We start from the raw sequence: 15144 nt of genomic DNA on the forward strand, positions 1-15144 counted from the left end.
CAAAGCAAAAAATTATTTCTGAATCAAAACTATGTAAAAATTATTTGGAATTTGCATTTTCTCTCTGTCATGCCTGGGTTCTCTCTTTGTAAGTAAGTAAAATTAAATTTTTACAGCATAAAAAACAGAAACTGCTTTATAGATATAAACTAAACCAAAGATAAACAAAAAAGAGTTTTCTGTGTTGCGACTTGTTCTCTCGCCCCAATGGCCGCTGGAGATAAAATATGATGTTTTGCACTTTTATGGGTTAAAAAATAAACCCACAGACTCAATATGTTGAATTTGTGTCACACATCAAGAAAAAAAACTGCTGACTAGTTGCAAAAAAATCTGAACAAGACTGACAGAAATAAAACCGCTCCGCTAACATCTGACAACATCAATTCTTCCATCAACCACTCTTAACATTTAGACACTTAAAGTCATTGTTTGTTGTACTCAGCTAATTTTATATTTTGTTTACAATAGGGAATGGCTCAGAGGGAGATCAGTTCACCCAACACAGTTACATCCAGATGCAGAAAGTGGGTCAGAGATTATCCAGCTGGGTCATGAATAAACACAGATGCTTGATTCAGTTTGGCATTTTTTGGATGCTCTGTTGTCAGTCTGGTGTGGAAAACAATCTTTATGTGCTACTTACTTCCTTTGCCTTTGCAGGGGGAACAAATCTGGATTTGTATTGTGAATTTATCCAGAGGAGGTGTAATTGTTCTAGATTAGGAAAAATAGTAATCCAGCCAGATTAGACCAGTTGTTTAGTAACGTTGTTGTTAAGTTAGTGCATAATGCAGCAGAGTTGTGTAGGAAACTCTGGTGGCTAAATGAATTCATCAGCTTTGGAGCTTTTATGGAAATTACCAAATAATTTTCCAGGAACCTATAAAGTACTTTTCATGAAATTACCTAGGAAAAGCCCGGTAATTGATTAACTCATTTTGACTTAATTATTATTAGCTTGCTAAAGAGACAGTTTGCTATTTATTATAAAAATAAGACAAAAAGCAAACTCAAAGTGTAAAATGATATATTTTTCAGCATTATGGTGGAGGGTTTCCCAAAAAAATCCCCCAACCATTGCAAAGATTTAACACAATAACCCAAAACTGAACCATCTCAATTAAACGTACTTGTTATATAACGTTTCATACTGTGCTAATTAAAACAAAATGACATTTATTATCATTCTTTCAAGCTTAATTTGCAATTTGCCTGCAGATCTAATTAGAAATCATTGCAAAACATCAAAAGGGAACAACTTTGTAAATTAGTTTTGCTTCCATCTAATCTTACAAGAGAGTAATTAAAAGCTAAATTTAGTTTTGTCATTCAGATACAAGTGTCTAACCGTAGGCGTCCAACAGGGGGCAGCACAAGCTGTGTGTTTATCAGGTTTTCAGTTGACCGTCACATTTGCTCCACATGTAAAAGCGCAGACAGCAAAGTTACTGAGGATGACATCAATATGCTGATGAAGAGCTGACCTAATTTATTCTGTGTGTCTGTTTACTGTAAGTGAAAGAGTCTGAGGTCATGAAGCCTGATGAGATCATAGCCTGATGAAAACATGAGCAGCATGGTGTAACTTCATATTACTGCAGTAGAGAAGCAGATTCATTGTTACTATTTACATGCAAAACCCAAATTTAACCATTTTTTGACCTATTTAATGGCTTATTTAAAGCAAAATGAGAAATGACCTAGAAATTCTCAAAAAAGTAAAATAAAAAATGACTTATTTTCAAATGTTCTCATCCAGCCCTGTTTCTATCAAATTAATGTAATTCTGTAATGCAGACAGACTCTATGATACTTCCAGAAAAAGAAAAACAAACATTGTGCACAAATAAAAAGTCTTACTCATTCAGAAATTTCACTCAAGAAAAGGTTGAGATACTTTATAAAAATATTACCAATGTTAAAAGTACAGTGTTGTAAAACTACTCCTAAAAGTTTATTCTTTCCAAAGTTACTCAAATAAATGTAGTTACATTAGATAGTGATTCATTGGAATTAATTATTTACAGACCCTGTAATTAACTCGTATTGAAATTTTAATCAACTTGCACCACACTGTTTTCCTCCGGCAGAGTGTTAATGTATTTATCTAATTATGCATTTTAACATCACTAATCACACATTTTGAACTTTGACTGTGTTTCCAAGTGAGAGCATCTGGAAAGGACAGATCGTCTGCGGCGTAGTCGTCTAGAAATAAACGGTGACAGTGATGAAACATCAGCAGCCTTCTCTTATTTCGCACTGAGCATCTTTCCCTCCCAGCGGGGAGAAGAAAACGCACAATAATCACAAACTGGGGCTGCATCTCCGCTTGCCTGACGGGGCTCCTGATCTGGTCAGTCGACTCTGCTTGTGACTGGCTGTGTTTCTACATAAACACCATGATGTTCTGGCGCTGACCTTTGACCTGGCCCGTCAGACAGAACAAACTGAGTTCATGGAAGATGAGCCTCAAAGTAAAACTTTACATGATTTCAGATTTAGAAATGATTGCAGTGGGCGTGCTGTGATGACGTAGTGGATTAGCATAACCCACGCATGCAGACCTTAGTCCTCGTCACGAGTTCGATTCCCGGGCCCGGCGACATTAGCCGCATGTCTTCCCCTCCTTCCTGTCAGCGTACTTTCAAGAAATATGGGCCAAAACTCTTCGGAAAAGAGAGAGAAAAAAATAAATTATTACAGCAAATGTATTCTTCTTCTGTTGACCGTTTGGACGTGACGTCACGCTCCTCAGAACTCCGCCCACTCCGCCATGATGGACCGTTAAAACAACCAAAGCCTTTCTTAAAAGCCTGCTAAAGACAGACATCTGTAATCTAATATCGCTTTTCTTGAGATCGTTCCACTTTAAGAATGTGTCACAGGACGTTTAAACGGAGATGGGAATCAAACTTGCCATTTTTACTGAATAACTTGATGAGGAAAGAAACGTCGGCGATGGACGGCAGCCGCCATCACTACGACCGTTGGAGCAATGGCGGATTTACAGCGAACGCTTTTTACAAGGTAAGACTAACGTTCATGTACTTCAAATATGGTTATAACGATATTAAACACTGCATTATGGAGAAGGTGCGTCTAAATATTGGTAACCATGGAGACAGTGCCGCACCGTCATGTAGCCTAGCATGTATCGACAAACATGCTAGCATGTTAGCATCTCGTCTTTCGTACGTTTTTAATGTAAACATCGTGATCTAAATTATGTGATGTGAATTCAGACAGTTAGTAATTAATCAACACGTCAGCAGGGAGGAGGGACGGGTCGGTTTCTAAGCTAGCCGTATCCAAATTAGTTAAATCCCGCCGACTATGAGCTCCAACCAGGTGTGGAGACAAATTAGCTTCGACTTAAACAAGTAGAAGCCATGAATAAACTGACAAAAGCAACTTTGGAAAACAGTTTCGGTCGCTCTGTTCAATACTCCAGTCCCATCATGACGCCTCGAATTATATAGCGACGTAGGTGCAAATGGTCAATAAAATATTGAAAAAATGTCATTAGAATATGGATTTACAACTTTTTACTAGATCCCTTAAAGCTCTATGTACTTTCTAACTTTTATTAAACATATAAAATATTTTCTAAGCGTACAAAGCTGAATGGGGCTCAGTCGCAGCAATAAATAATTTATAGTTATTTTTTTGTTTTTATTTGCTTTTTTTATACACTTTTAATTATGTTTTTAATTTATTTATTTTGAATTCTGCCTCTGTAACTGTGCTAATGGCTTCAGTCGATTGTAAGGGAATGTATTTCCTGTTTCTTTCTGTAATATATTCAACATTTCAATAAAGAAATTGATGGAAAAATATATTAAATATTTTTATATGCTTGTTCAAATATGTAACAAATATTAAAAATATTTCTTGTCTTAGCGCTGTCAATCAACCCATGTACTCACTGCTAAATGTACTGGATAGGTGATATGACACATTTGCACCCCAAACTTTATAAAACGCAGTAATACATTTTTTTAAAATAAAGGTTAGATTACTTTTTACTACGGAGTTATTGTGGTATATGTTTTTTTTGTTTGTTTTAAATAGTTTCTTTATCTAGTGACTTTCCCTTTCACATAATTTAATTTTCTAAATTTTTCTATTTCAAATTAAAGATCAATTTATTTTATAAATCCTTCCCAGTTTCCAATAAAAATTGAGATTTTTATGCATCTTGCTCCTCTAGGTAGTTCTTTTTATTCTTTTAATTCCTGTTTTTATAAAGTAAGCATTGTTCTGCTCACCTGTTAGAAAATATGTTGCAGTTGCAGGTTCAGGACACTAGGTGGCAGTATTTAGCTTTATTGAGTTGCCGCTGGGCTGTGCATAAACAGAAGAGGTTCACAGAGGCCAGTTTGCAACCAGTTATATATAAATGAATGCTTTATAAAGAAACAAACAACAATCATGCCCACTTTACAAAATAACAAATATTCAAAACAGTTAATACACCAAAAGTATTTACATATAAACACCATTATTATTATTATTCGCATTAGCCTGATTCACCACAGATAAAACCTGCAGTTTGGTAAAATACAGAGGTACCACACAACACTGTTGTTTTTAAAACAATTCATCACTAATTGGCAAACAGGCTGATTGTGTCATTTATTAATTAAAACGCCGCCATCTGCTTTATTTTTATACATGTATATATAAAACAAAGCATCGACACAGAAATATCAGAGCTGACACATCAAACAACTGTTACATACATCGAAATTCGAGTTAGAATAAAACTCTTCTTTTACCCCATCAACATCAAACATGCAAACGACTCACACAAACCATTGACATTAAAAGAGCCAATTATCCTATCAGCCAGGGCCCAGTGACAGGCAGATCAATAGATTGGGAATGTCCGGCAGGATTAAGACCACTTGGAAATCTCTGGAAGCATCAGGGAAGAAAAGAAAGTTATTGCCAGGAACATCGAGATTTAATGTCAGGAGTTAATGGAAATAACTGACAGGATTTAATAAAAGCAAGCAAAGCTGAATGGAAGTCAAACTGTAGAATAATTAAAACTCCCTCCCTGATGTCACACTCACTAGATGCAGGATTTCTTGTTAAATCAGATCAGATTGGTGCCTTTAGATTCTCCAAACAGACACGAACGCCTGTGAATGTTTTTAAAGGGGACCCATTATGCAAAATTCATTTTTTGCACGATTTTATACTTCAACACGGCAAAAACACAAAATCTTACCAAGTATTTTTGGTCTAGACTGAAGACCCACCTGTTAGTTGATTTTGAACCATAATAAATGGAAAATGAACCAACATATTTGATGTCTGTTCACACCTGTTGACCATATGTTGTGTTTTTAATGGGTTTTTATGTTTTCACAATGTAAAACACTTTGAATTGCCATGTTGCTGAAATGTCCTATACATATAAACTTGGTTGACAATTTCCAGTGCAAATATCTTAGTATACTTGAAATAAGACAAAACTAACAATTAACCCTTTAGCAAAATATAGGAGTTTGTTTTGAGTCAATAATTTCTTCATATTGATATTAAAAAGAAAGTACTAGTTCCACTGGCAGATTATTTCACTTGCAACAGATGAAAAATGTCTTAAGTGAAATAATACTAGTTTCTAGTAACAAAATTAATTTACAAATAAATAGGAGCTTATTTTTAATTTAAAAGTTTTTAGTTCCACTGGTAAATTACTTTACTTATAATGAGACATTTTCTCCTTTAAAAGTGAAATAATCTGTGAGGGGATCTTTTTCATCAGTATTAATATATTAATAACTTAAAACAAGCTCTTGTAAGTTAGTTTTTAATTTCGGCATTTATATTTTGTATTTTTGTTCTTCAATTTGGGTCTCAACTGCTTCTTATAACACAAATAGTTTTAAAAAATGACATCCAGGTCTTTATAGGCAATGTCTACGGCCACTGCGCCGTAACCTAGCAACTCCAGCGGTACTCCGCCTGTCACCTAGCAACCAAAGCAGAGCTCCCGCTGGTTTTACTGCTTTGGCAGCTGGAAAAGGCAAAAGGCAAGTGTTTTGTTGTTGACTTACCATTGAGAAACCACTTACTGCATTCTTGTTGGTTGTGCAGGAGGCTCTACTAATGCTTGTCGTAGTGGTACGATTATATAAATTGTTTGCAACCATTTTCACTTGCGAGTGTAAATGTTAAGCGGGGGTATGGATTTAAAATGACCGGCGGCCCTGAAAAAACTAATTCTGAAAGAATCTCTTTAAAAATCTCATTATTTTGTGCAAAAAATGTGATGAACATGTTTTGTGTAGACCACAGCCCTATCCTCACCTGATGAAGGAAGCATAAAAAGTCACCTTTAAATTACATTCATGTAGCTCAAACATTAGATCACTGCTGCTTTCAATCCTGGTAGAAAGTCACCGGGAAACAAATCCACTGCAGTCATGCAGGAAGTGCTCAGAGCATGCGGCGAATCGTCCTGGTTTCACTCCTGCACCGTGGAGCCGGGCAGCTCGTTGGTCAGGGTGTGCCAGCGCTCCACCTTCTGGCCCTTGTTCTTCAGACAGTCTATCCAGTGCTGCAGAGTGTCGCCCTGCGAGTGGCAGCCGAAGGAAACGCCCCCTAAACAGCAGAGATGCAGAAGAAGATTTTTCAAACCCAAAGACGAGGGATGTGATGTCATCAAAACATTCAAAATGTCAAACTCAGACGTGTTGTATTCAATAAATTGTGCATTGTGCAAGTATATGTGCATGAGATTTAAAAAATCTTTAAAGCAAATATTAAACATACTTTTCATTAAGTTCATATTTCAGATTTTAAAAATATATCTAGGCTTTTATAGGTTTCTAATTTTAAATGTCATAATTTCATAGCTGAAAGTTACAATGGGGTATTAAGGCCATAATAAGAACAATAAAAAAATGAAATTACCAGAATAAAATGAACAAAGTCATATTATGAGAATAATGTCAAAATAATGATTTCGTTCTAAAAAGAAATTTACAGGTAAGTTTTGACCAAAATACAGACGTTTTTTAAAAGTCAATTATTCCATAATATTAATGAAAAAGTTCTAGTTCGACTGGTAAATTATAACAACAAATGTCTTATTTTAAGTGAAATAATATGCAAGTGGAACAAGACTTTAAAAAAATCAATATCAAGTAATTATTAACTTAAAATAAGCTATGTTTTGAAGAGAAGCTACTGTTTAATTTAAACTAAGATATACGCACCAAAAATTAGACGAAAATACTTGGTAATATTTGAGTTTTTTTTTCAGTTTGTTACTGTGAAATGTCGTCTCTGCAGCCCAGAAATTGACATCAAACAGCAAAGGTCTTCAGTCAGAGTCCTCCTCAAATTTGTTGCTTGACTGACTGCTACTGGAGATCAGTTAGTTTCTTTCTGGGATAAATAATGTATTTTTCAATCGAGTTTGTCAGAATTTTGAGCATAATTGTGACCATATGGTGCTGAAACAACAGTAAATATTTCAGAAGAAAAACAACTAAAAAAGTATATTTTTACTAAGCTGAAATGTAATACATGATTTAGAAGAAAACATGGGTCTGATTTCTAGCTTTGATTTTGAGTTATTGCCTTACTTTTTAGAGGTTAATTAATTTATTATTTTTAAATTAGTACCATTAATATATTTTGGTTGTGTAAATAAGTAACAAGCATGAAATGTCTGGCTCCAGATTTAAAGTCTACAAGCTCAAAAGTGAGCGAGTTCAACATGTAGAGCTTAAATGTTGAAAGTGGAAATTACAAATTAAATATTAATAAGTTAGGTTGCCCTTGTCGCCTTCGCTGACAAATTGCACACCATGAAATTTTCCCCAGCGGCTCTCTGCAGATGCCCATGGGCATTCACTATTGCTTGCATTACATCACATGAATATATTTCTATTGCAATGAGATCCAGAACCAGAGCAGCGTGTTTGGCTATTAGAAATAATTAGGCCTAATAAGACACAAACAAATTTATTATTCATCATCACTGTTTTTGTAATAAACTCACCTATGAAGTCATTGGACTTCCCCAGGTCGTAGTCCCAAACTGTGACCTCTAGTGTCTTCGAAGCTAACTCTGTGAAGGAGATTTCATAGAAGAACTCCTGGGGAGAAGAAAGAGGTCAGAAGGTCACACAATATTCTCTAAAAGGAGCAAACTGAAATCAAAAACGCCTGTCACAGTTACACACACAAACACGGAGGTTACCTCATTAAACTCTGGGTTGAGGGTCTTTTTTATGACTGCTGTTTTGTGTTTGGATTTCTTGTGAACGTCTGGCTTCAGGTACCTGAAACAGACAAAACAGGACAACAAAACATGACTGATCCTTAAGATTCAGCAGGAAAGTGAAAAGATACGTTCAGGATAAATTTAGAGACATTTCCAGGAAGACAGATCAGAACAGCTACACAATTATTCAACAACATTTATCTTGCATTAGCTTTTCTCCTGTTAGCTTAGCTTTATTGTTATATCTAAGATAGTAGCCTTGCACTATATTAGATATGCTAGACAAATGGCAGTAAATGGTAAATTTACCATCTTATTTAATCTTTTATTAGCTGTTTTACATTTCATTTTGCATTCACTTGGGTTTTATACTAGCAGTGTCAGATTCTCTTGTTTTAGCTTTATTGGCTAATTATAATGCACATAATTAGCTTTGTTACAATTATTTCTGTTATCATTGCTAAATGATAACAAATAAATAAATAACACATAAATGATAATGATCAGTTTAGCTGTTACATTAGTTAATCTTGCTATAGCACTGTGACTGAAATGCTGTATTATCTCTCAGATTCTGTCAGGTTGCATAATTCAGCTGAAGGACCTTCCTGCCCTGCCTGGTGGAGCCACTGACACAGAGACACTTACAATAGCCACATTAGCTTCTCTTGTATAAGGTTTAACTAATATATTAGCTACATTAGCTCTTTTACTTAAATGTAAAGACTGCATGACATACATTACCTCCTTTTTATGTTTATGTTTAGCTATTGTAGAATTTTAGCTCTTGTATTTTACCGAGCTCAACCAACACCTACAGTATATTAACTAATATAAATTTATTAGCTTACATATTTGTTATTTTACTTTTATCATCAAGATAAATGTTTTGTTATAAGTGACATATTCTACCAGCTGACCTAGACCTTTTTCATCAGTATTAAGGAATTATTTATTTAAAAAAAGCTCCTGTATCTTGTTGAAAAGTTGCCTGTAAGTTAGTCTTCTTTCACTACTAAGTGTATTAAGATATTTGCACTAGAAGCGAGTTTTTTGCAGTGTGGATAGAGTATTCAGAAACTAAGCAAGAAAGAGTAGCGGCACTTAATAAATAAAAATTACTCAAAATGAAAAAGTACAGCGTAGTAAAAATAGTCCTAAAAATATTTTTTTCCCAAAAAAGTTTCTCAAGTAAGTATAACTAGTTACATTAATTGAAGGGTTGTGCATAAGACTTCCTTTAAAATACTGTTAATTTTTGCCATGAAGAGTTAAAAGCTGGTTATAATGTGATTCAGTCCTAACTGTCTGCAGTGACTCTTTATTTTCTTTGTAAAATTAAAACTTTCTAGATAGAAACAAATTAACTGCAGTGCTAAGCATCATTTGGTAAGTAATGACAATTTTAATGCAAAATTCACTTTAAAAGTCAATTAAAAGTGTTAACATTGCGCATCTCTTCAAATAAAGTACTATCCTAGTTACTACCCAACTCTGTTTAACAAACCCACTCAAAAAAACTCACACAAAGTAACTTAGCGTGTTTAATAGTAAAGAAAAACCAACTCTTTTCTCAGATAGCTCAGCAACACAGAACCGACTTGCAAACAGCAGCAGCGTTTGCAGGCTGTCATTAAATTCGCAGGATATTTTTGAGCCAGCTGGAAGGAGAATGGCAAAAAATCACTATTCACATTTGCTTTCCACCCACCACCCACAGCTCAGGATGCGTATGTTCCCACACGCTCTCAGACACAACAAAGCATCTGGGAAGAAGCTCCCGCCAACGGCCAAAGATGTGAGCATGCATGTAAAGGGAAATGCAGGTGCATGATGGGACAAATGCCGTATCAGAGAGAAGGATGAGTGGGTTTGGGTGATGCTGAGAAGATGGTGAGAAAACTTGATGAGATAGAAAATAAAAACAACGCAAGACAAACTGCAGTCCTGTGCACTGTAAGATATCAGAAATTAGACATTTTTATATTTAAATTTTATTTGTTAGTGTAAACCAGCTAAAAACACAACAAACTTTTTACAGTCTAAATACAAACATCTTGTTTGTAGTTCTTGCCTTTTTCCTTCTTATTTAGGACCTTTTATCAAACAACAAAATTTCTGAGGAGTGAAGATTTAACTTTTCAATAACTGAGTTTAAGAGACAGATGTAAGAAATTAGCTATTCTTTCATTAGCTAACTTCTTATATTGCCAACATTTCACTTGCTTTAGCTTGGCTAATATGTTTGGTATATTAGCTTTTATGTTAGCTGCTACTATATTAACCTACCGTATATTAGCTTTTTTTACTAAAATGAAACTATTGTTTGTGCTACATTGGCTTGTCTTATATTATCCAGAATTAATAAAATACCCAACGCAGCACAACACCTACTGCACTGTACTCGTATTTTAGCAATAGAAATGCTGCCAGAAAATATAGGTAACCTACGTATATTAGCGTTAAATTTTATATTAGCTACCAAAACGTCCCCCACATTAGCTTAGCAATATTAGCTTCCTTTAAAATACTGATAATTTTTGCCATGAACAGTTAAAAGCTGGTTGTAATGTGATTCAGTCCTAACTCTCTGCAGTGACTCTTTATTTTCTTTGTAAAATTAAAACTTTCTAGATAGAAACAAATTAAATTTAAGCAGAAAATGTACCTTTGAAGCATGTTATTGCTATGTTTTAAACTCTCTTACTCATGTCAACAACAACCTCAAAGCCACAGCAGCAATCACCAGCCAGTGACAACACAGGGATTTTACATCTCATTCGTTCACATTCTGTCAGGTTGCATAATTCAGCTGAAGGACCTTCCTGCCCTGCCTGGTGGAGCCACTGACACACTGACAGAGACATGCAGCAACACTTTCCTGTTGCCAGTGAGTAATGAAACTCCAGACGACCTCATGACACTGACAATATCTCTATAATCTGATTCCCCTTCTGTGGTAAAACACATCCCAAAGATGACACTGTGAGCTGGAGATCAGCACATTTTTTAAGTTGTCAACAATGACACCTTTATATATGAGTAACATACATTTTAAAATAACCTCCATGTACAAAATGATAACTTGTCACCATTATCCTCAGTGGAGTTACCTCAAAGCTTAAAAATGGCCACAAAATGTTATCTAGCGTCTTCCAAAAGTCTCATAAGACCAAAACATAAGAGGCAATAAAACCGAGCAGGCTGGAGAGTTCATTCTGAAATAGGTGTGAACAGCATCAATCTATGCTGGACATCTGGTATGCAACACCTAAAACTCCAGACGGGCAAAATAATTTGGTTTCAGCACCACAAAAACTGGACATACAACGTCGATTATACAGCGTAGTGTAACTAAAACTATTCATTCACCTGAACAGACAAATTACACAAGAAGAGGTGAGACAGTTTGATTAAATATTATTAAGACATTTAAATCCGACTTTCAATGAATAACTCTGGCTAATAGCATAATTTTACCTGAATTAAAGTCTCTACACTGTAAAAAACCCAAATATCTTTTGGTGTACTTTCTAGTAAACTGGAAATAAGACAAAACTAACTCACAAGCAACTTTTCAGAAATATATAGGAGCTTATTTTAAGTCAATATTTCTTTAATATTGATGAAAAGCCACAGTTCCAATGACAGATTTTCAATTAAAAACATTGTACCCATGCAATGTGATTTTAGTTTTCCAGATTCAAGGGGATCTTATTTCAAATTTGACATTTTGCACGTTTTCATACTTCCAACAAAAGATCTATGAACTAAACAAAACATGTCAGTAACATTCTTTACACAAGATCATTCTTACATAATGAGATTTTGTTTTTGTGTGTCTTGTCATTTTAAACTTGCAGGTGAAAATGCCTGGACACAGATGTGCAATTATGCAACTACATCCTTAAAAAGCATTAGTAGAGCCTCCTGCACAATCGAAAAGAAATCAGAAAGTGGTCTCTGGATGGTTAAACAACAAAACGCTTTTCTTTTCCAGCAGCCATTGTGAAGCACATACAGCCGTAAAAACTAGCTGACTAAACGTTCTTGGGTTGCTAAGTAATGGGCGGAACGCCACTGGGGTTGCCAGGTAACGGTGCAGTGCCTGTGGAATGTAGCTTAACAATCAGGAAGTTTTTGAAGCGACTCATTTTCCAGACATAAAATAGGCATTGACTTATTGCCCAAAAAATTGCTGAGTGTTTTTAGAAGCAACTGAGACTCAAATGGAAGTTCAGAAACATGCTAAATGTAAACTTTGAATAACTGGTTACCTTTAAATTTGGAAAAAACACTTGTTCTATTAGTTTTATTTAAATAGGTCTTGTTTGATTTATTGATTGCAAACAACTGACATTTTGCATTTTTTCCCAATAAAAATACGTTGCTGTAGTTAGTTTGAGGTGTAACTGTAAATACAGAGGCTGCTAAAGGCCACCAACCTGATTTAGATTCATTTATATAAACAGCTACCATGGAAACATCTAGATCCAGGTGGTTTTATTAAAACCAGAAAGAATTAATGTTCAGATTTGTTTTCATCCACCAGTAGCAGCCGGGGATATGAGACATTAAGCAGTCAGTTCGTGAACATGTTGAGCGCAGGGGAGTTGGGCAAGTGCAAAGACCTGACAAATGCCAAATGGTGAGCCAGATGACTGACTGGGACAAAACGGATTTTGGGTTCATTCCAGGCAACGGCTCGTCACAACGGTGAACTGAGAAGGAATAAAAATTAAAAACTCGCATAGTTTAACCAGAAACCAGTTATGCCAGAATGTATTGATAAATCCCATTAATAAACAACTCAATAAGTACTTCTTAAAATTAAATAATGTTGAATATTTGAACATATTTATATTTTTTCAGTTCCTCCAGGATCTCACAATTATTTTTGATTTTTTTGTAATAAAAATCTAATATTTTGTGGTGCTAATTTTGAATTATTGACAATAAATGTGACTTTTTGTTACTCGCCGCATTGATTATGCATTAGAACTTGAGGTCAAGTAAGACTGAGGAAGCAGAGTAGAAGTAAGAAACACTGCCTCCTGTAGGTGGGAGTTGGCATCACTTAAAGTTGTTGTTTTATAGTTTTTGCAGAGAATCTGCAATAAACTCTGTACAACTGAGTATTAAGGACAAAAATAAGAAAGAAATAAAAAAATTAAATTATGAGAATAAAGTCATACAAGAATAAAGTTTAAATAATATGACAAAGTTATAATACCATTAGAAAAAAGTCATACTATTACGAGAATAAAGTTGTGATAATAAACTTGAAATAATGTCAGAATGAAGTGATGACAATTTCCTAAGATTTCAAGAATAAAATTGTTAATATGAGAATAAAGTTATAGTATTAACATAATAAAGTTGAAATATTATGAGAAGTTGTACGAGAATGAAGTCGTAATATTACAATTATATATTATATTCACGTGCCAACTTGACTTTATTCTTGTACAACTTTATTCCCTTAATTTTATTGTTTTTATTTTGTGAATAAGACACTTCAATCACACTTATGCATCAGCACAAAAAATGTGAGCATTTGTCCATTTAGCTAAATTTGCAAAACTGGAGGGATTGATTGAAGTAATTTGGCAGCATACAGATAAATTTGCTTTGATCCAGGTGGTTTGGTAGAAAACAATATGTCCCCCTCTGGAGCCTAGAGGACAACATAAAAAGCTAAGGCAGGCCGAATTCAGCCCCCGGGCCTCGAATTTAACACACGTGATGTAGAGAATAAAAATCCAGTGTCAGTAACACAGTTTCAGTCTGAGTTTTAGCTCACGTTTTGACGTAGGGGTCGGAGAAACCGTTGACGTCCATGGCTGCCAGGTGGGCGCAGCGCTTGACGCCCACGCAGAGCCCACCTCGAGCTCTCTCCTTCGCCTCGCCCTTCAAGTCGCCGTCACCGTTTGGGGGCAGGAACTGGAGGCAAAGCAGCAAACGGCCCCTTTCCTCCAGACTTCTCTGCTGCTCCATCTCCCACTGAAGGACAGGAAAGGACGAGATCTGTGTGCTGCACACGGACAGAGCGACTCGTGTTTATGTAAATACTCAGCATGCAAAGCAACTTTTGTGTTCGGATCAGCGGTGAGCAGAGTACGCAAAAATGTACTCAAGTAAGAGTAGAGATACTTCATAATAAAAATACTCAAGTAAAAGTAAGAATTACAATGGAGTCAAATTACTCCTGAAAGTAATTTTTTAAAAAACAGTTATTAAAGTAATTTGGTAAATGTAACTAGTAACTACCCAACTATAATTTACATCATATGGCATTTTTGTTTGTTAGAAACAAATAAGTTTTAAATTTTTTAGATTTTGTAGACTTCATAAAGTCTGTGGCATATCTATATGAAATTAACAGGCATATAACAGGTTTGGGTTTTTAATTTTAGTTTTATGACTTTTTGTTTGTCTAATTCAGAAAGCTTTAACGTGTTTGCTGTTTCATATCAGTTATTAATTAAATGTTATTAGTTATAGTAATTCATAGTTTGGTGAAATATTTGGTGCAAAATTCAAAAAGGTCAAATAATTATATAGTGATTGTATCTAAACACATTGATTGGTTAATGAATACTCAACATTTGATACCAATCGATCATTGTTGAACCACCAACTGACTGGCATTTTCCCCAAATTTTGCTGTTGTCATTTTGTGAGTGTAATTGCCACCAGGAAGATTATGGAGTGCCATAGTTTGCCAGCATTTGACATAAACTGTTTGTTTGGGGATAAAAAAAAAAAAAAAAAAAAAAAAAAAAATTCACATCAGTGTGTAAATCTGAAAAATAAATTACTGGGATATTACGAAGGATATTGCATATATAATTCCGGTACATTTCAGTTAGTTTCATAAACGCATAATG

General features: G+C 34.9%; 1 protein-coding gene across 1 annotated transcript in view; it reads right to left on the reverse strand.

The window, feature by feature from the left end:
• Positions 1–4299: 4299 nt before the first annotated feature.
• The window catches only part of LOC129377838 (double C2-like domain-containing protein alpha), a 37408-nt gene continuing 26563 nt past the window's right edge, over positions 4300–15144 (reverse strand). Inside the window, exons 8-11 of the mRNA XM_055058030.1 lie at positions 14058–14257; positions 8231–8312; positions 8030–8126; positions 4300–6621 (exon numbers count right to left, since the gene is read on the reverse strand). Coding sequence (XP_054914005.1) covers positions 6485–6621; positions 8030–8126; positions 8231–8312; positions 14058–14257 — 516 coding nt within the window. The 3' untranslated portion in view covers positions 4300–6484. The remainder of the gene's footprint in view (positions 6622–8029; positions 8127–8230; positions 8313–14057; positions 14258–15144) is intronic.

The sequence above is a fragment of the Poeciliopsis prolifica genome, unplaced genomic scaffold, assembly GCF_027474105.1.
Source record: "Poeciliopsis prolifica strain line A6 unplaced genomic scaffold, Auburn_PproV2 SCAFFOLD049, whole genome shotgun sequence".
NCBI classification, from domain to species: Eukaryota; Metazoa; Chordata; class Actinopteri; order Cyprinodontiformes; family Poeciliidae; genus Poeciliopsis; species Poeciliopsis prolifica.